Genomic DNA, 20,471 nt, shown 5'->3' with positions numbered 1-20,471 from the left:
ATAGGGGTAAGTTCATACAACCATTCCTATAGGCATTGTCTTCACTCTATGGACCATTCAAACATGAACTCTTTTGCAGCTAAACTAATCCACTAATCACACAAATGGTACACAAAATCTAACTCTTATGGTAGGCCATTGTAAAAATATGTTCCTTAAAATTTAATTTTTTATAAGTGTATAATAATTCATAGGAAAACATGAATGTCACCAAATTCATTAGGATTTATCCTCTTGGAACCATGAATATCTTTACCAAACTGCATGGCCATCCATCTCATAGTTGTTATTTCTTAATAGTTTGGACCAAAGTTGTGGACTGAAGGCCGACATTGCCATCCCTATAGCCACACTGCTAGCATGGTTAAAATGCTGTGTAGATGAGGTTTAATGACAGAAGCTAAGAGCCATGTAACAGGATCTAAAAGGATTTTGGCCTTTGTATAATTACAACAGTAAAAACGAAGTACTAAAACAATGCCTTTTGAGGTAGACTGTAGTTAGAATGAGAGATACACTATTGGGCCGTCTCTGTAAAAACTTGTGCATTTATAACAGGTAATGTTGTTCTGACAGACTTCAAAGCTCTAATAAGATCCCACAAACCTCTGGAAAGAGGTCTGACATTCTTCTATCGGTGCTATTTCATGTTAAATTCTTGAAGTGTTAGCTAAGATAAAAAGATTTTAATGAGTGCTGAGACACCCACGTACAGCCCCTATTAACTCTGACAGTGCAGCATGAGAGCAGTAATTCGTAGGCTAATGGATTTCTCTGACAAACTAAGAATGAAGTTGAAATGAGAACTGGTCTCATTTATGAAAGGAAATGCCAAGTGCTCTTTCCCTACCCGCCTTCATTTGAATAATTTTTATAAGTGATGTTTCTCTTGCACTTTCACTATTTCACACACAGATCAAACCTCCCCAAAGGATATGTGTGAATGGCATTCGCCAATATTTTTTGCATCAGGCATCTGCAGTTAAAGAAGCTTTGGGTGTGTGACAATGGCAGTGTTGTGTTTTCTTGGGTTGCAGTAACCAACAAGGAATTTTATTGTTCCATTGGATCATTTTACTGTGCATCTGTGCGGGCAAAATGACACAAACCTTTTAGGATAATTTCTAATCTCTCTGGAATATCTAGATGTCATTGTCAACTGTGGGTATGACGAAGGTGATGATGATGATGGTAACGATAATGATAGTAAAATGTTCATTCTTATCTCTATCATGGGATAAGTTGTTATTGAATATCACAGTAATGACGTAATTTGCTGTAGGCAGACTGGACTCCCATGGGTGAAGAGGGAGAAAAGAAAATAATCAGCCTCCTCCTATGATGATTACGCTCTCTCTGCCAGGTATGGATGTGTCTGGCTATGTGATGCGAGGTCAGGTTTGTTGGTGTCCCTCGCTGGGAGCAATGAAAACTGGATTGATTATTGCCCAGGGAGTGTGTGGCCTCAGTTCACATTATGCTGTCTGTGGTCGGTCGGCTCTCTGCCAGACAGGAAACTCAATCAAGTTTTGCCTCACGTATTCATCAACTTCTGAAAAAAGTTGGGTTGACTAAGTAGTGTGGAGTCAGAAATGCTAATTACATTGGTGTATTTGTACAGTATGGTAGCTTTAGAAATAATATTCTGGCCTCAGCATGTTATAACATTTACATGCTCAACCTGTAACCCACACAGATTCTAGCGCTCAGCTGATCTGTAGAAACAAAATTTGAACAAATTAACCACAAAAAATTATTGCTTTGTTCACATACACTCCAGCTGTTGATTGGAGATGTCCTTCAGGAGAAAAGGGCAATCAACAGAACAGTAGCCAAAGCCACAGCCTTCCATCCAGCAACCATCATCTAACAATGAGATGGAAATTGCACATAAGAAACAACCAAGGAATAACTTTTAAAGCTCTCCTGAGGAGTGGCTAAAAATATACCTCGACACTTATAATGAAAGAGACTTTTTGTCTTTCTGGGACTCCAACAGGGACACATTTCCAGCCTTGTTTCCATTGGAAATGCGTGCCCTTTCTCTGCTTTACCTCCTAGATTTTCATTACTGATGTGTTTCCAAGACACCAGTCAAAAACTTCAGTCTTGTACTGTTCATGCCCACACTGTCCTGAAGGTGTTGTCAGACTGTATTTCACATCACAATTTTTTTTATTTTATTTGGTGTGGCCAAAAGCAGGTGGGGCACATATCATAGGCTTCTAATCATAAACTGCAGGAGCTAGCAGGGCTTTCAGGCTGACAGCAGCAGCCCACAAAGTTGTGAATTTTATACCATATCAAACTGTCTCATTGCAACTAAGGCACATTTCAACAAGGCAATTCAAAGTGCTTTATATAAAACATAAAAGCATCACAGGGAAATTGAAAAAAGCAGGATCCTTCCTTTTCTGCCGCTTGTGTGTTATGTTGCTGGGTAATTATATAAACAAGAACATAAAGAAACAGTATTCCTGAATAAGAGGTTGATCGCACTCCTCTACAAACCTGGATGGACATCGGAGAACCTTGCAGTTTCATGTGTCAAAGTTAAATCCAGCTGAATTTGCCTCAGGTCTGAAGACTGAAGCCGGTCAATTCACAACTAGAAGCAAATATGTCTTGCCTCATCCTTCATGAAAAAAAGATTGGGTGTGACCGCACCTTTTTGAAAAGGAGGTGATCAGGAAATATAAGTAAAGACACCTGTGTAGGTATAGGAGGGTAAGAGCTTTAAACTAAAACTTAATACTTAACTTACTATTACTTAATAGTAAATGATAGCAATGAGGGCTTTTCTTGATAGCAATGAGGGCTTTTCTACTTTTCTGAAAAAAGTAGAAAACTTCTCCCTTCTCTTTGCTCTTTTTTAGCCTTTCTTTACTAACTTTATGTTCTTTGCTGAGGCAGAACAGATGGAAGCGGGCAGTCAAAAAGAATGGGCTTTCATACCTAAATCCAAATAATCTTCTGGATCCTGCTGCAGTCAAGTAGACATCCTGTTGCACACTGTTGCCCAGGGCACCTTGTCCTCACTACAGCAGGTGTCATGTCCCAGAGGTGTTAACCATACCACAGGAGACTGAGGCTGTAATCCCCTGCTCCTCCTGAAGACAAAGTAATAGCAGTCCGTCCAACACCCTTTTTTGTCCAATTATGTCTTTACACTGCTTTTCACTGAAATTACTGATTGTTAAGCGTGAAGATGAGACAGAATTGATTCCCACTACAAATGTCAGTACTGTAGTAAACTGGTTTCTTACTTATATATGCAGCCTTCACAATATGATAAAATGTATTAGTTTTTATCGTTTTTACCATAACCTTTATATAGATTGGTTTTGCATTGGCTATGATGGACTACAACATTTCAACTATTCTAAGTCTTTTTTACGTTGTTGGATACTTCTGCTCACAGTACAGTAATATTGATATTACTAAGTTAAAGTGAAAAAATGTTGCATTATTTACTTTTTTGACTGTAGTGAGAGAGATGACGAAGTCCTGGTTAATTCTCAGCAGTACTCGCAGTACTATTTTTTTCCAGTTTTATACAAGTTAAGCTTCACACGCATTATGTGTTGGCATGTCCTTTGTCAAACAATACTAACAGATACAAACGTGAAGATAAATATTTGTTAAACAACATTTGAGGAAAGGTATTAAAGGCAGAGAAGAATAAAGTGAATATGTTCCATCCATGCATATTTGTGTTTTAGGGATGGCAATGCTGGGCAGTCGGTCCACGACTTTGGTTCTGAAATATCTGAACAACTATAGGACCAAGGACATTTCATGGTCTACAGAAGATGAATCTTATTGATTTTGATGATCCCCTTACTTTTCACCACCACCAGGGCAAAGTTTTTATTTACCACTTGAAATATCTCAACATTTTTTGAGATGGATTGACACAAAAATTTGGTACAGACTAACACAATCACAGTTCCAGACCCTACTTTTCATCTGGCACCTTCCTCATGCCAAAACCCCAATTCTTTGGGTTATGTATGAAATACCTGCAAAACTAACAACATTCCCATCAGCCTCAGCTGTACTTTGTGTTTAGTGCAAATTAGCTCATCTTACCACGCTAACACACTAAATGAAGTTGGCAAATTTCGTAAACTGTTAGCTTCCAAAAAGCATGTTTGCATTTTTATTGTGAGCATGCTAGATTACTGATGTTAAGACTTATCTCAACACAACTCAAAGCTGCTAGCGTGGCTGTAGACATTGGCATTGCAATAGTTAAACAATGTTTAGAAATATATCTAACAACTTCTAACCAAGACAAAACCTATCTTCCTACATAATTTAGTGTTGAAGTCCTTATTAATTTATCAGCTATAATATTATATCCAGCCACTTGTGTTGAATAACAGTAGCCATGGGTGAGTATTTTTGAAGGACACTCAACCCTTGAGATATGATTTCTAGATTAACTTTTTTATTTATTATTGTTTTTAAGAGCAACAATGTCATTTGTGTTGGATGCACAAACCAGATGACTTATTCATTTTGTGATGTATGCTGATAAATTGCTCAGGGATGACATCGATTGTCAGGTAGACATGCACAGTGGAAAAGCCATTCTGTTGCCATTACAGTTCCGTTAACACTCATATCACCCTGCTGACAGATACATCGGGCTGAAACCACTAAGACTCATCATCGCCATCGTATCTGACCTTCAGACATAATTGCGTACATTGTGCAGGCAGACCGCGTCACTATCTCTGCAGTCATTACACCCACTTTTGTTGAATGGTAGTTCATTTGGTCTGTGTGCTGGTGTGTAAAACACTGTGTTAAAGTGTGACTAATTCCTACACACACACACACACACACACACACACACACACACACACACACACACACACACACACACACACACTTCTGATCAAAGTCACTACATTCAATAATTTCAATGAAACTACTGTGACCTTTGCCGGGTTGGCATGGCAATCTTCTTCCCGAATCAAGAAAAATGCTAATATCCTGCATGAGATAGTCCTCTCATTGCAGTGGTCTTATGGAAGGTGCATGTTCATGAATTGTACGTGCCCTGACTTTATTGAACAATTTCCATCACATGGAAAATTCATTATCAGAACCTTATTATCACACACTTCAGCAAAAGGTCAGAATATCACAGTTTGCCTCTTCATGTTACTGAGAAATTTTTTCAATGACAAATTTCCTTTTTATAGCAATGAGCTCATTGAGGATATGTCGAGTATGTAATATATATAATAATGTGAGAAAAGGTAGTCATAGAATGTAACAACACTGGCATTGTCTTGGGGTAGATTAGTGCAAGACAACAAAAATGCATGATAAAGACATAACATTTACACTTATATACTACATTGCACTAACATTATTATGGTGAATAAATACAGAAAATTAAGCATTCATTACCTCATTAGAATCAGAATCACTTTTATTGGCCAAATATGTGTACACATACTAGGAATTTGACTCGGGTCTTACATTGCTCTCAGTATACATACACAGAACAAGCATGAACATATGTCCAGTTTATTGAAAGAGTCAATGGTTACTGTAATCGTTTTCCTGTCAATTCTGGCTGAGAGAAGATTCTCAGGCAGCCTGAACTAGCTTAAATGAAGCCTCATACTAGATTCTGCTGAACTTTGTAATGGATTTTTGCATGGAAGGACTGTGCTGACTGTTGCTCCTAAACTTGTTGTGCTCTTGAAAGGCTGACTTGTTGTGATTGTTTCTAAGTTAGTCTTGCTAGTCATTTCTATGCAATTGTCATTAAAGTAGTCATAATACAGTTATTCAATTGTTATAATAGTGTCATCTCAAGAGTCTAACAGGCATAAAATGACAGTGAGAGAGAAAATGTACAGTGTTAGTTGTGACAGACTGGGACAGAATATCACCTTTTAAACAAAATCTTATTTTTGACACAGTCCTGTAAATTATACTTGTTCCCTGTTGTGCATATCAGTGCATTTACCATTCATCGAAGCACTTTCAACATTATTAACTATCATGACTGCTGAAATACATTGACACATACTCACTTCCCAATGGTTGAGCAAGAAATTGCCAACCTCTAACTTCTCTGCATGCTTATTAGGTGCATTTATGAGTTGTTGCTGGGAAGCTGTATGAAAAGACATTGTAAAAATTATTAATTATAAATACTCTTGGTAGTAAAAACTGCTGAAGGGCTCTAGTCCATTGAAATCTTCAGTTGAGTGCAGGGTTGTTCGTTTTCCATCACTACTTCTACTTTTCATTATGCCACACACAATAATTTATTTCTCTGCCTGCTTTTATAATTCTGTATTTTAGCACCCCACAGGAAGTGAAGTAATTTAAAGTCTTTCACAAAGATAATTTCTTAGTATGCATTTATGCTTAATCTTTTGGAATTTAATCCAGAGCTTCAAGGACAAAAATGTTCTACCATAAAGATCATCCAGCTTCACTGATTTACAACTGAGACGTGAGCTTATGTAACACTAAGAGGCATTTGAGAATCAGGCCTGTTCTTATCGAAGAAACTCTCTCAAAGTTTAATGGAAGATATTACAACTATAAGGGATCATATAATAATTATTAATAAGGAAGTTATTCAAAATGATTAACCCTTTCAAAGCAATACGAGTCTAGAATGAATTTTATAAAAAATTGCAGTAAGGTTTTCAAATTATAATACAGAAGCACATTACAAGATCATATATTACACTGGGAGCATAATAATGCATTAACATATTAGCGCAATGATAGTGGACTTATAATAGTATTTTAATATACATTGATGGTCCTCATGGAAACATTCCAGGTATTATGATCCTCCTGTTACTGAAAATGTAATTCTGAGAGAAACCCAGACTCACCTTTATTCTCAGAGGATTCAGAGTTTAAATAAAACATTGCTACAATACTTTATAGCAATATAATATATACCGCAATATATGGAGTGGAGTGATATGATAAAATACAAAAAAGAGAGTTGAGGGAATGACTCCTGGCAGTGAAATCTTACATCTCAGCCTGATTGTGATATAGGGAGCCATGTGATATATCTGCAGTGGTGCAGAGATCTCTGAACAGCACTTGTGGGATTTGGGCTCTGCAGGGGAGGACAGGAAAGCTTGGAGGAACGGTTACCTGAGATGACATTTACACCAACACGCACATTGTAACAGACAACAAAGCGTCTATTTCACATTACTCACACCACTGTTGTCTTTAAACATATAGAGCCTGGTGTACAACTACAGAGACATATGTCTTCACCTCAATCACTATCTGATACCGCAGCATTGATCAAACAGCTGTGTTGTGCTAATGAGCCAACGAGCACAACAAAACCAACAAATACTGGACCAAACAAGGGAAAAAACACTAGTGATTTTTGGATTGGACAAAGGCTAAAACACAGGTAAATATTAAACCAAACTCAGGCTAAATTAATAGTGATTTGGACAAGAGCTAAAATGCCAGTGGATATTGAACCAAACCAAGGCTTAAACACAAGCAAATTTTAAACTATACAGGTGCTGGTCATATAATTAGAATATCATCAAAAGGTTGATTTATTTCAGTAATTCCATTCAAAAAGTGAAACTTGTATAATGTATACATTCATTCCTCACAGACTGATATATTTCAATATATTCATATGGTAGAAAAAAGTGGACAAGCAATAGGGATAACCGCACCCTGGAGAGGATTGTGAAACAAAACCCATTCAAAAATGTGGGGGAGATTCACAAAGAGTGGACTGCAGCTGGAGTCAGTGCTTCAAGAACCACCACGCACAGACGTATGCAAGACATGGGTTTCAGCTATCGCATTCCTTGTGTCAATCCACTCGACAAGACACAGCGTCAGAAGCGTCTCGCCTGGGCTAAAGACAAAAAGGACTGGACTTCTGCTGAGTCGTCCAAAGTTATGTTCTCTGATGAAAGTAAATTTTGCATTCCCTTTGGAAATCAAGGTCCCAGAGTCTGGAGGAAGAGAGGAGAGGCACAGAATCCACGTTGCTTGCAGTCCAGTGTAAAGTTTCCACAGTCAGTGATGGTTTGGGGTGCCATGTCATCTGCAGGTGTTGGTCCACTGTGTTTTCTGAGGTCCAAGGTCAACGCAGCCGTCTACCAGGAAGTTTTAGAGCACTTCATGCTTCCTGCTGCTGACCAACTTTATGGAGATGTAGATTTCAGGACTTGGCACCTGCACACAGTGCCAAAGCTACCAGTACCTGGTTTAAGGACATTGGTATCCCTGTTCTTAATTGGCCAGCAAACTGGCCTGACCTTAACCCTATAGAAAATCTATGGGGTATTGTGAAGAGAAAGATGCGATATGCCAGACCCAACAATGCAGAAGAGCTGAAGGCCACTATCAGAGCAACCTGGGCTCTCATAACACCTGAGCAGTGCCACAGACTGATCGACTCCATGCCAGGCCGCATTGCTGCAGTAATTCAGGCAACTTTTATTTTTTAAACAAGTAATTAGCAATTGTACCAGATTACATTTTCAAAGTAACCCTCCCAACCCTGATAAGTGTAGTGCTTAAATGTGTTTGACAACATATGGTACATCAATACAGTCACTATCTCTGCAGTACATGGATCTGTAGTGTATTGTCACTTTATTTGCCACCTTCTCAAATTTTAACCACTTAAACTCTCCTCGGCTGATATACTGTTAAACGAGATAACCCAAGACATCCATTGGTGTCTCAATAATGCCTCCATATAGGCAAAATTTTCTGGCTTGATCATTTTCAAAGGGGTCTCTCACTTCAAGATATCTGAATAACACTTTGACAAAGCGTCAGTATTTGACGCACAAGATACTCTTCAGTTTCTGTATGAAATGCCTTTTTAAGATGTAGTTAATGTTGTGAAATGGTCGCACATTGGTTAGGTTAAGATACCAAAACTACATGCTTAGGTTTAGGGAAAGATTAGGGTTTTGGTGTTTAGGGTCAGAAAAAGAGCATGCTTTTGGTGGTCAAGGTTAAGAAAAAATCAGGATTTTGGATGGTTAGGGTCAGAAAAAGAGCATGCTTTTGGTGGTCAGGGTTAAGAAAAGATCAGGGTTTTGGTGTTTAGGGTCAGAAAAAGAGCATGCTTTTGGTGGTTAGGATCAGAAAAAGAGCATGGTTTTGGTGTTTAGGGTCAGAAAAAGAGCATGCTTTTGGTGGTTAGGGTTAAGACTTGGACATGTGGACAATGATGTCATGAATGATAATGTGTCGGATTGGAAAACAGCTCTGAAATAAACACACTATATAAAGAACACGTGCATGACATTGACCAAAAATGTAGATTACATTTCTTTAGATCTATTTAAGCTGAGGAGTTGAGCCAAAATGTGGCTTCCTGTCACTGAAACTGTAATTATATCTTAAATACTCACAGTATTTAGATGGAATCAGAGCTTAATTTATAAACATCAAACACGTGTTATTGAAAATCTTTATATGTTACTGTTGCTAATGATAACACAATACATACTTGTTTGCTCTAGGTAAAATTTCATTTTGCTTACTCAAGGTCAGAGGTGACTGAGGTAGTAGAGCCAGTTGACTGGAGATTTTTCTGTTTTATCTCTGCCTCAGAAATACATTTGAAGGTAATCACATTATATTTCAGATACATTCTCTTTCTACAAATGATTGTAACCGATCAGTATAAGCTTAAATTTGTGGCTTTTCCACAAAGCTTTAATAGTAGTGTTGTATATGTGGTTGATCAGAGGTTGAAAGTACATGCTTACTTTACTTAAGTACAATTTTCAGGGCCTTATACTTGAGAATATCAATTTCCTTCTACTTTATGCTTCTACTTTACTACATGTATTTGATAATTTTACTTATCAACAGTCCTTGTGGATGAAAATGTGAATGTAAATAATGTATATTTTAAGTTCATACCTTAATATGTGTGACATTTTAGGAATATTGTATCTGTTTGGGTGGCTCTTTCACACAATCTCCCATCTCCTTTTCCTTTTGTTTTCACTTGACTTTTTGTCCAAGTGGTCCTTGTCAGTATGCAAGTGCCACTTAAGGCACAGAAGACCATGCAGATATACTGAAGCAGCTGAAGCATCAATATCTGATCAGCTCTGAAAGGAGATTTAGCTCCTTCCAGAGCTGATCAGATATTGATCTGTCCACTTAAGAAGCATAAGTGATTGTGAATTAGTGTCACCTGTTTTGGTGCAAATGATTGTGAAAAAAGGGAGGCTGTGATCACAGACAATTGCTCTCTCCTTATCCTCCCTGACAGATTATTCTTTAGTTTGAGTTGAGGATCCAGCTCCTCCAGGGTGGCACATCTCTCTTCTGTTGCAAGAATGTTTGCTGTGCCTCCCAGCACAATCTTAAGAGCATGGAGGAGATACCAGGAGACAAGCTGTTACACAAGGAGAGCTGGACTGTTGCCATAAAAGGGCTTTCTAGTACACGCTACTCCACATGCTTGCATGCATGCTGTGATGAAATCCTCAGAGCCATTGTCAGACCTTTCGCTGGTGCAGTGGGCCCTGGGTTCCTCCTGGTGTAGGACGATGCCCGGCCTCATGTGGCTAGGGTGTATAGGTAGTTCCTGGATGACAAAGGCGTTGATGCCATTAACTGGACCTCACGTTCCCTAGACCTGAATCCAATTGAGAACATCTGGGACATTGTGTATTGGTCCATCTGACGCTGCCAAATGCCACAGACTGTCCAGGAGCTCACTGGTGCCCTGATCCAGGACAGTGCCCTGGGGTATCTCCTTCCAGATCAACGTCTCATCAGTAGCATGCACAGGACTGCATACAGGCATGTGGGGCCTCACTACTCACACTACTGAGTCACATTCTGAGTTAAAGTGATGAAAGTCATGTTTGATCAGCTTGTGATTTCAAATTTCTTTATTTGGATTTTTGGTGTGATTTTGAATCCAGCCCTCAATCCATTGCTGATTTTGGTTTGGTGACATTGACGCATACTTGCTTCATTATAGCCCTGGCAGTGCTGACCTTGTCGGTCTCCACTCCCACAGATTTCTCTTTATGCCAACAAAGGATAATTGCAGCTGTGAAGTAAAGTGTACTTTTGTTGGCCGCGTCTGCATGTAGGGCGGGATGTGCATGCCAGGTTATGGGTCCAGCTGAGAGTCATTGTGGCCTCTCCCCATGGGTCGACGTGGCTGACTCAGGATGCTCTAGCCTACTTCCATTCTGGAAACTCTAATGTAACTTACAGTTGTCTCAGTGGCCAGAAGTGACAGCTTCATCCTTAAGGTTAAATAAATGTTCACTTTTGAAGATTTGTTGTACCCAGCCAACAATTGAAAACCCGTGGACATATACAGTAGCATCAAATATACGATGAGGGGATGACGATAATAAAAACATTCTGAAAGGAGTTAGTAGGCTAAATTTGCACTTTTACTTTTAATCAGTATGCTTTGCTGATAATTCTTCTTTAATTTTGACTGCAGGATTTATTATGGAATATTTTAACATTCTTGCATAAGACTCCAGGTAAGTATGATAACCATGTGGTGATAACGCTATAATCAGGCAATCCACTTCCTCACAGGGCATTACATAGAGTAGCTCGCAATAATTTTGATGAAATCTTCTCCCACTGGGCTGATATGCATTTGAATGGACTTATAAGAACCCTCACTGACATAGTACCAGTTCAAGCCCACGAGTGACCTTTAAAGGAAACCTAATTCTAATTTTAAGCCCAAAACAAAGTGTTGAGGCCATGTTCAGACAGACAGCAGCATTGTGTGAAAAAAATAAATAAAAAATGCAGTCCCCCTCTGTGTTAAAGCAGGTTTGAGGTCTGTGGCAAAAAAGTTTAACCTGTCTTAACTTTTGCAGGAATGCAACACAACATCATCCTGCAGGTGTTACGCTGGCCAATTAAATATGTTCATATGCACATTCCCAGTAAATTGCTTAATGAAATAATGAAGCCCTGTATTGCCCTGAGAGAACAACGTAAATTAAATGTAACCCAATTTCATTCTGTGGTATAACTTTTACATTTAGCTTTTTGTCCTGTTGACTTCTGTGTTTTAAAAAATGCAGTAACAATGGCGTATTATAATTCAGATGCGTTTAACTTTAGATTGTCTTTCCATATTTTCCCAATGGTCGTGCGATGTCCCAGCCATGAGCCCCTCAGTTTGAGAGCCCCTTGTTTAGAGGCACAGAAGCTGAGACGAGAAGAGCTGAAACTTAGCTGATTGTTGGTTTGGTCCAGTCACTGACAGGAGAGTGCATTTCAGCAGGGGTGAGTGATCTGTATGAGGAAAATACTCTGTGTACTGAAAGAGTAAAATATGTGCTTTAATCTACACAAGCTGCTACATAGATCTCTATTATGAAATGTAAATCTATAACGTATTTTGGCATGTAGCAGGATACTTTTAGGTACCAGGTGTTACTTTGTGACGCTCATAGTTATTTTTGATTGTGTCTTGGTTACTGCTACAGTCAGTGATTGATGGTGTGGTTATTTTTTAATTCCGTGATGTGACCAGTAATGTATTTTCTTCTTGGATTTTTTGGACTTTAAGTCAGTTGCATGTTGTGTTTTTTGTCATCAGACATACAGGAGAAAGTTTTGGCATCCTTTCCTGCTATTCTGGTGTCGACGGCTGTAACCTGCAATAACTCTGATGTGAATATCTGTTTTGATAGGTGGGGCAGGAGTAAATTGTTCATGACATCGGAAGCCATTAAAGTAATTCGACCAGCTGTCTCCACACACCATCAAGGTCTCGTTAGAATCATATTATTATATCGATTCAGATGTGTAGCCTGACTCTGCCTTGCTTATGGCTGACAGCCAGGATCCATTTTCTTTCAGCAAGAGGGGGGGAACAAGGTGACAGCAGTCTGACAGCCAGAAAAGTAAAAGCAGAAAGCCTGTCAGTTTAAATTTTCAAACTGGCTGGGGATATCTCTTCTTGGAAGGTGAATGAGATGTGCTTTTTGAGCTTTTCTTTTCTTTAATATTTGCCAATTCTTATGTGCTACCATAACCCCAGACTCCAATAAAGGAATAGTCCAACATTTTGCGAGCTACCCTTTTTCACTTTCTTTCGAGAAGATTGATACCACTGTCATATTTGTTGGTACAAAGCTAGAGCCAAGAGATGATTACCTCAGCTTAGGATAGGATAGAGACTGGAAGCGGGGGCGAGTTTAACAAGGAGTTCATTGCTGTAATTATTTCTTGGTCTGCCACAGTGAATTGTCATTGCAGAGAGTCCAGGAATCACTGGCCCTGCTAAGAAACAGTTGCAACCTGCAATTCCTAAAACTTGGTAGCTGGGTAGATGGATGTGTGAAGAACTATCACAATATAATGTTAAGGTAGGGATGTAAAACATCTGAAAAGAGGTAGGGGATTGAGACAGCACAACCTTGGACTTTATCTTTCTTTTTTTTTAGTATGTTCCAGTATTTTATAAGTGCGTTTGAAGGTTATAAATACACCAAACCAAATAATCAATTGTGACATTTTTGAAAACCTACTGATGGTCATGCTGGGAGCTAGTGTTCAGAAAAAACAACATAATCTTATTAGCTGAGCTGAGCCCAATGCACAGGCCAAAACTAATATAATGCTTTTGCTCTTTTGTCCTTTTGCTCTTATAAAGAAGCTGAATTTCTCTCTTCTGTAGCAGATTTACTGCCAGGTCTAATCGCTTTCACCCTGCATTTCCTCCGTGAGGTTCTGTGCTGTAAATAACTACATGTTCTTAGTCAAATTATCAAGCTTCTAAGCTTAAGACATATGATGATACATTAATATTACAGATTAGATGCTTCAGCTACTTATACAAGTAAAAATTATGCTAGCAAAGCAAAATTATTACTTTGTTTTGCATGCATGTCACAATGTGTAATAATTTCAGATACAGGTCTGGGAAGATTTGTCAGTATAGGATGCATTGTATGTTCTATCTATTTAAAGCACTGTACTTTTAGTACACTCTGAGTCCATAGTGAAAGTAGTCATAATCTTTGACTAAAGCGTGGGTGCCTGCTGGAATTGTGATCCAATGACAGCTAGCTTGCATATTAAAAATATACTCATAAAGCTAAAAGGGTCAGAAAAATGCACACAGTATGATGACATAGGTGCAGTACTATAAGCTAGCAGAAGCACAGGAAGTTTAGAGGCATGTGCATGCATGACTAAGTCTACACATAATGTCTTTTGTGCTGTTTTTCTTTAGCACTTCTTTAATATGAATGCTTTAATGGTGCAGGTGGAAGAAACATATGCAGCCACCTCTATCTCTCTGTTCTCTTACTCTGCTCAGGATTTGATTCAGAGTTTAAATATAGCTGCTTAGTTGTGTGGTAGTTTTTGCATTAGCTGTCTCCAAAGCGACCAACTTCTCACTTCCCACTCTCTGCCGCAAACATAAAAGCGGCTGTGCAGAGGAGGTGTCAACATTGCAATCAAAACAACAGTAAATCATATTCTAATCTGATTACTACAGCGAAAAACAGGCAATGTGTTTCATTTAACATATGTACAGTTGTAATAATGGCCCAAAGGCACTTGCTGTCCTGCTGAACCTCTTCTCCTGCTTATATCAAATGATTTCATGGGACTCAGTATTGAGATTTTCCTCCCACTATGCTGATGTAGCAACTTTTATAGATATTATTATAACCATGGCCAGTAATGATATGTAGTCATTAAATAAAACTAATTAAAGTTGGTGTATTTATGTATGTAGTTTAAAGGTCCCATGAAATGTGATCATTACTTCGTTAATGTGATGTACCTTATATTTACTTTTAAAACAAGACACTGGGGCAGGACCTTAGAGTGAGGGATTGGAGTTGGATTAGACAGGACAGGCAGAGAAGATCAACTTGAAAGTCTGAAAGCTTTGTGTCAGTTTGTGCTGAAATTCACTGCTCAAAAAATTAAGGAACACTTAAAGTGACTCAGTAGTGTGTATGTCCCCCATGTGCATGTATGCACTCTAGACAACATCTGTGCATGCTTGTGATAAGACTTCGGATGGTGTCCTGGGGGATCTCCCCTCAGACCACTATCGGGATTTGTGAGCTCCTGGACAATTTGTGGTGCTACTTAGCAGTGTCGGATGTCCCGATACATAAGGACCCAGATGTTCTCAATTGAATTTAGGTCTGGGGAACATGAGGGGGCGTCAATGGCATCAAGGTTTTTGTCATCCAGGAACTGCCTACACACACTGGCCACATTAGGCCGGGCATTGTCGACGACTGTTATGGATATTCTATCCTGGATGAGCTGGACTACCTGTGCAACCTTAATAGGCTGCAGGTACTGCCTCATGCTACCAGTAGTGACAAGAACTCTAGGGAAACACAAAACTAGAGAACAATCAGTCAGGAAGGACACGGAGAGAGAGCGTTTGACTGCCACTGCCTGCAAAACTATTCCCTTTTAGAGGGCTGTCTTGCTGTTGCCTCTCCAGTGCAACTATTGCAACCTTCATTTGCACCAAAACAGGTGACACTGTTCAACAATTGCTTATGCTTCCTAACTGGACAGATTAACATCTCTGAAGTGTAATTGGCATGATGTTATATGATGATTAAGTGATTAAATGAGTTGTTTTGAGCAGTGTAGTAGCAGCCTCTTTCAATTTTTCTATACAAACCAAAAAGCATTTTCACAGAAAGTCTGTTTGAAAGGGCTATCTTCTGAAGGTGAGGTCTTCTTACGCTGAAGTGAAGTGAGCTGAACCCGTATCTTCCCTAAGTAAGATGGTCTACAGATGATTTACCATAGCATAATTAAAAGTTTCTTAGGAATTTGGAAGAATGAGAGCTTCAAAGGATGGACAGTTAAAGCAAAAAAGTGTCTTAAAATGCAGACTTTGAAAGAGGCAGATCCAAAAATGAGACACATGGCAAATATAAAATGCAAAGTAGAAACTGGCAGATTAAAAGTAATGTGGTGATGGTTTTTTGATGTGCTGAATATCCAATCCATTTATACTGTATATAGCACATTTAATCAGTTCTTCAGTTGTGGCTTGTTCCAAACAGATAGTATTCAAGTTTCAGTCTTATCCACGTCATTTTAACTAGATCTCCTTTTCCCTGTCTCTGTCCCTCTTTCTGTCCTCTTTGCAGATTGAAGACATTGTCGCTCACATCCAGGATGAGACAGAGGGTGTGCCCATCAGAACTGTCAAAAGTTTCATGACCAAAATCCCTAGTGTTGTTACTGGTAAGAAGTAGAGAGAGAGAGATAGAAAGACAACCCTGCAATGTGCAAACATAAACTGCTAAAAGTGAAAAGAGAAAAAGGCAAAAGGGGACCCTGAGGAGACCACATCTGGATCCTCTTTGTGGAACCTTCAGAGTAGGTTGTTCAGGGAAGTTCTCTCCTCGTTCCCCTGATGTAAATCTTGAAATTAGGTGGATTAATGCATCTCAAACAACAATTCCTCCATCCCAAACTACAAACTGTGTAGTTTGTCATTGTCTTCCAAAAGAACCCATTTGAGCATTTTCTGACCTGACATCTGCAAGGTTAGGTTTCCAGAATGACTCGTATGCTTTCTGATCTGCCACTGTTCTCGTAGACTTCCGCACTAAAGAGTTACAGTACATCTGCCTTTGCTCCTGAGAGACAACAGTCATTTTTTCTATGACCTTTAAAAGTCTGTATCAGAAAAATTTAAACATAAGTTATTTAAACTTGCATGTTTTTGACCCCTCAGTGGCATCACAACAAGCTGTAAACACAATACTGACATAGTATGTGCTTAAAAAGTATTGTGCTGAATGTGTCAGCACACAGTTACCTATTTATACATCGAGCAGAACACGTTAGCTGAAAGATGTTAAAACGCTCTATAATTTTCTGTGGGTTCATCAAAAATATTAAATATTTAGAGCAACTTTGTATTTTAAACAACCAATTCTGTTGTCTTTCTGGTCAGTTTTCTGGATATTCTCATCCCTATTTTACATTTGGTAGGTATCCACTTCCTGTCAACTTGCATAATTGATTAAACTTAATTTTACATGACTGTAATTTCCCAATAATTTCCTAGGAAGTTTCCCAGAAAGTACTATGTACATTGTTACTAATTATCAGGAAACCAGAGACGGTGTTCAGTTGATGAATACAGGTCATATGAACATGCAGAAAAATGTGTACAAGAAAACATAAAATCCAACATATATGGAGAAGAAAGTACAGTAATAAATGGATACTAAATTCATATTTCATATTTACTTGGGTTTAAAGGGAATTTTTCTTCTAAGGAAGTTTCCCCTATATATAGTACCAATGGACATTTTGCTTTCCAGTTAAAGCATAACTGCATAGTTATAACAGGACTGTTTAAATGTGAAATAAAATGTCTACATTTTCAAACAACAATCCCAACGTGATTGATGTCAGTTTACACCATTTAGTTGTAGGGTTATGCAAAGAGGCCAATAGTAATAGTGTTGGATCAACTAGAAGCTAGAATTCCAGCTGAGTCACCCCATTACACCCAAAACACAACATGTGTTGTGGCTGCATTTCATTCTGGTTCTGTTGAGGCTGCTGCTGTGTTTCTTCAGCAGTGGCTCACTGGAGAATAGCTAAATAGCTGGAAGCAAAGTGGGAGGACAACATATGATTAAGTGTTAGGGGGGGTGAAAGTGTGTGTGTGGAAACGGAATGAGTAACGCTGTCCTCCTACTGTGAAGTTGCCCTTAAGCAAGGCAATCAAACTCTGACTTCTTCAGCAAAGAGAAGACTATATGTGCCAATATGTGGAACTGTATTGATGTAAATCACTAGGAAAACATACTCGTAAATAAACAATTAAAAAATAAAAATAAAAACATTATTAGCCAGCCACCTTGCCTGCAGGCTGTAGTTGCTTTGAACAGGCTGGAGCCACAGTGACAGGCTCTGACACACCTCAAACAAATGATGGAAACAAAGAAAAGCTGTTAACATTCTTCTTTTCTTTCCCCTCAGTCCTTGCACTTATGGAATATGCATTACCCAATATGCCATAAGCGGAGCAAATCAATAAACACAATTACAGCAGCAGCGGATGGATGTGCAGAACAGCAGCTAAAATGTTTGCAGCTGAGTGCTGAGGGCCAGGAAACTAATGAATGATGAAGGATTTAACACCACCTCCCTCGGGACTCAGAGAAAGCAGAGGGGAAGCACAGATGAGACGATACTCTAACAACAACAAAAATATTTTAGGATACCTATCATGTGAATCACATAAAATTTCATTTCTCTAAATAATGCTCATCTGAGTGCCAGTGGTGCGAGATAATCCCTGCCTTTTTTAAATTGTACCCATCTCCACCACTCCTTCTTTGTGAACATTGTGTAACAGTCATTTGTCTTTCTCTGTCTGACCGGATTCAGGTACAGATATTGTACAGTGGCTGATCAAGAACCTGTCCATCGAGGATCCAGGTAAGTTTTTAAAGAATTGTATAATTGTGCTTCCTTAATGTGGGTGTCAAATATACTTTGAAATTGTTACTGTACAACATAAAATTCAGGGGGGCATTTATCCTTATGTTGAAAACTTACTTGAAATGGGAAAGGGAGGATAACTTTTCAGAAGCATAAATACTGGTATGTTTGAAATAAATTGAAGATCTTTGCAGGTCGCATTAGCATTTACTCAACCTACAGAAACATTGTCAACAGAAGAAAAAATGGAGAACACAAAATGAGCAGGAAATTGATAACTTTAACAAAAATACTGGCTGTTTTTTGCCATGGATTTGTTGTTTAGTTGCCCTGCCCTGGAGGCATGGTGGTGGGAGAACAGTGTTTATTGTTGTTACAGTGGCCCACAGCCTGGACACTGAGTCAATCACTGAGTCATCCATGTATATCCCCAGTCAAACTATGTCAGGCCTGAATCCTATAGCTGAAATCCAATTTGAATTCAAAATGTTACAACCGGATATCTAAATATGTGGTAAAGGGTGATAAAATACTTTAAATGTGGCTTTTCTCCATATCTTCAACTTGAGAAAATCATCATATTCTGAAAATTTTTAGATTTGGCAGCTGCTTCATGTCTTGTTCTAAAATGTCACTTTCTGTGTCTAGTTTTATTTCATTGTCTTGATATTGATACTACTGAGTTATTTACATCCCAGCACACATTGCATCACAGATAATATGTGAAGTGCTGAGGAACCCACTGTGATTTGTACTCCTTGTTCTGGTCTATTCACAGCTGAGGCCATCCACATTGGGAGTCTCATCGCAGCTCAGGGGTACTTCTTCCCGATCTCAGACCACGTCCTCTCCCTCAAAGACGATGGCGCTTTCTACCGCTTTCAGGTGAGGAGGAGTATCAAGTAATAAAGACGCTAAAGTGGCTACATTTACACTCACCTAAAGGATTATTAGGAACACCATGCTAATACTTTGTTTGACCCCCTTTCGCCTTCAGAACTGCCTTAATTCTACGTGGCATTGATTCAACAAGCTGCTGAAAGCATTCTTTAGAAATGTTGGCCCATATTGATAGGATAGAATCTTGCAGTTGATGGAGATTTGTGGGATGCACATCCAGGGCACGAAGCTCCCGTTACACCACATCCCAAAGATGCTCTATTGGGTTGAGATCTGGTGACTGTGGGGGCCATTTTAGTACAGTGAACTCATTGTCATGTTCAAGAAACCAATTTGAAATGATTCGAGCTTTGTGACATGGTGCATTATCCTGCTGGAAGTAGCCATCAGAGGATGGGTACATGGTGGCCATAAAGGGATGGACATGGTCAGAAACAATGCTCAGGTAGGCCGTGGCATTTAAACGATGCCCAATTGGCACTAAGGGGCCTGAAGTGTGCCAAGAAAACATCCCCCACACCATTATACCACCACCACCACCACCAGCCTGCACAGTGGTAACAAGGCATGATGGATCCATGTTCTCATTCTGTTTACGCCAAATTCTGACTTTACCATCTGAATGTCTCAACAGAAATCGAGACTCATCAGACCAGGCAACATTTTTCCAGTCTTCAACTGTCCAATTTTGCTGCGCTGTGCTCTTGCAAATTGTAGCCTCTTTTTCCTATTTGTAGTGGAGATGAGTGGTACCCGGTGGGGTCTTCTGCTGTTGTAGCCCATCCGCCTCAAGGTTGTGCGTGTTGTGGCTTCACAAATGCTTTGCTGCATACCTCGGTTGTAACGAGTGGTTATTTCAGTCAAAGTTGCTCTTCTATCAGCTTGAATCAGTCGGCCCATTCTCCTCTGACCTCTAGCATCAACAAGGCATTTTCGCCCACAGGACTGCCGCATACTGGATGTTTTTCCCTTTTCACACCATTCTTTGTAAACCCTAGAAATGGTTGTGCGTGAAAATCCCAGTAACTGAGCAGATTGTGAAATACTCAGACCGGCCCGTCTGGCACCAACAACCATGCCAC

The 20,471-nt window shown here is 39.2% G+C and overlaps 1 protein-coding gene across 5 annotated transcripts in view; it reads left to right on the top strand.

The window, feature by feature from the left end:
- Positions 1–20,471, top strand: part of LOC119908546 (regulator of G-protein signaling 6-like) — a 101,539-nt gene that overhangs the window by 54,215 nt on the left and 26,853 nt on the right. For all 5 annotated transcript variants that reach the window (XM_038726317.1, XM_038726316.1, XM_038726318.1 and 2 more), the window contains 3 exons: positions 16,170–16,266; positions 18,436–18,486; positions 19,268–19,374. In XM_038726317.1, coding sequence (XP_038582245.1) covers positions 16,170–16,266; positions 18,436–18,486; positions 19,268–19,374 — 255 coding nt within the window. The remainder of the gene's footprint in view (positions 1–16,169; positions 16,267–18,435; positions 18,487–19,267; positions 19,375–20,471) is intronic.

This window comes from Micropterus salmoides, unplaced genomic scaffold, assembly GCF_014851395.1.
Source record: "Micropterus salmoides isolate LMB-PRFRI ecotype aquatic unplaced genomic scaffold, ASM1485139v1 Ms_hic_scaffold_18, whole genome shotgun sequence".
NCBI classification, from domain to species: domain Eukaryota; kingdom Metazoa; phylum Chordata; class Actinopteri; order Centrarchiformes; family Centrarchidae; genus Micropterus; species Micropterus salmoides.
This window is presented reverse-complemented; position numbering and strand designations above follow the sequence as displayed.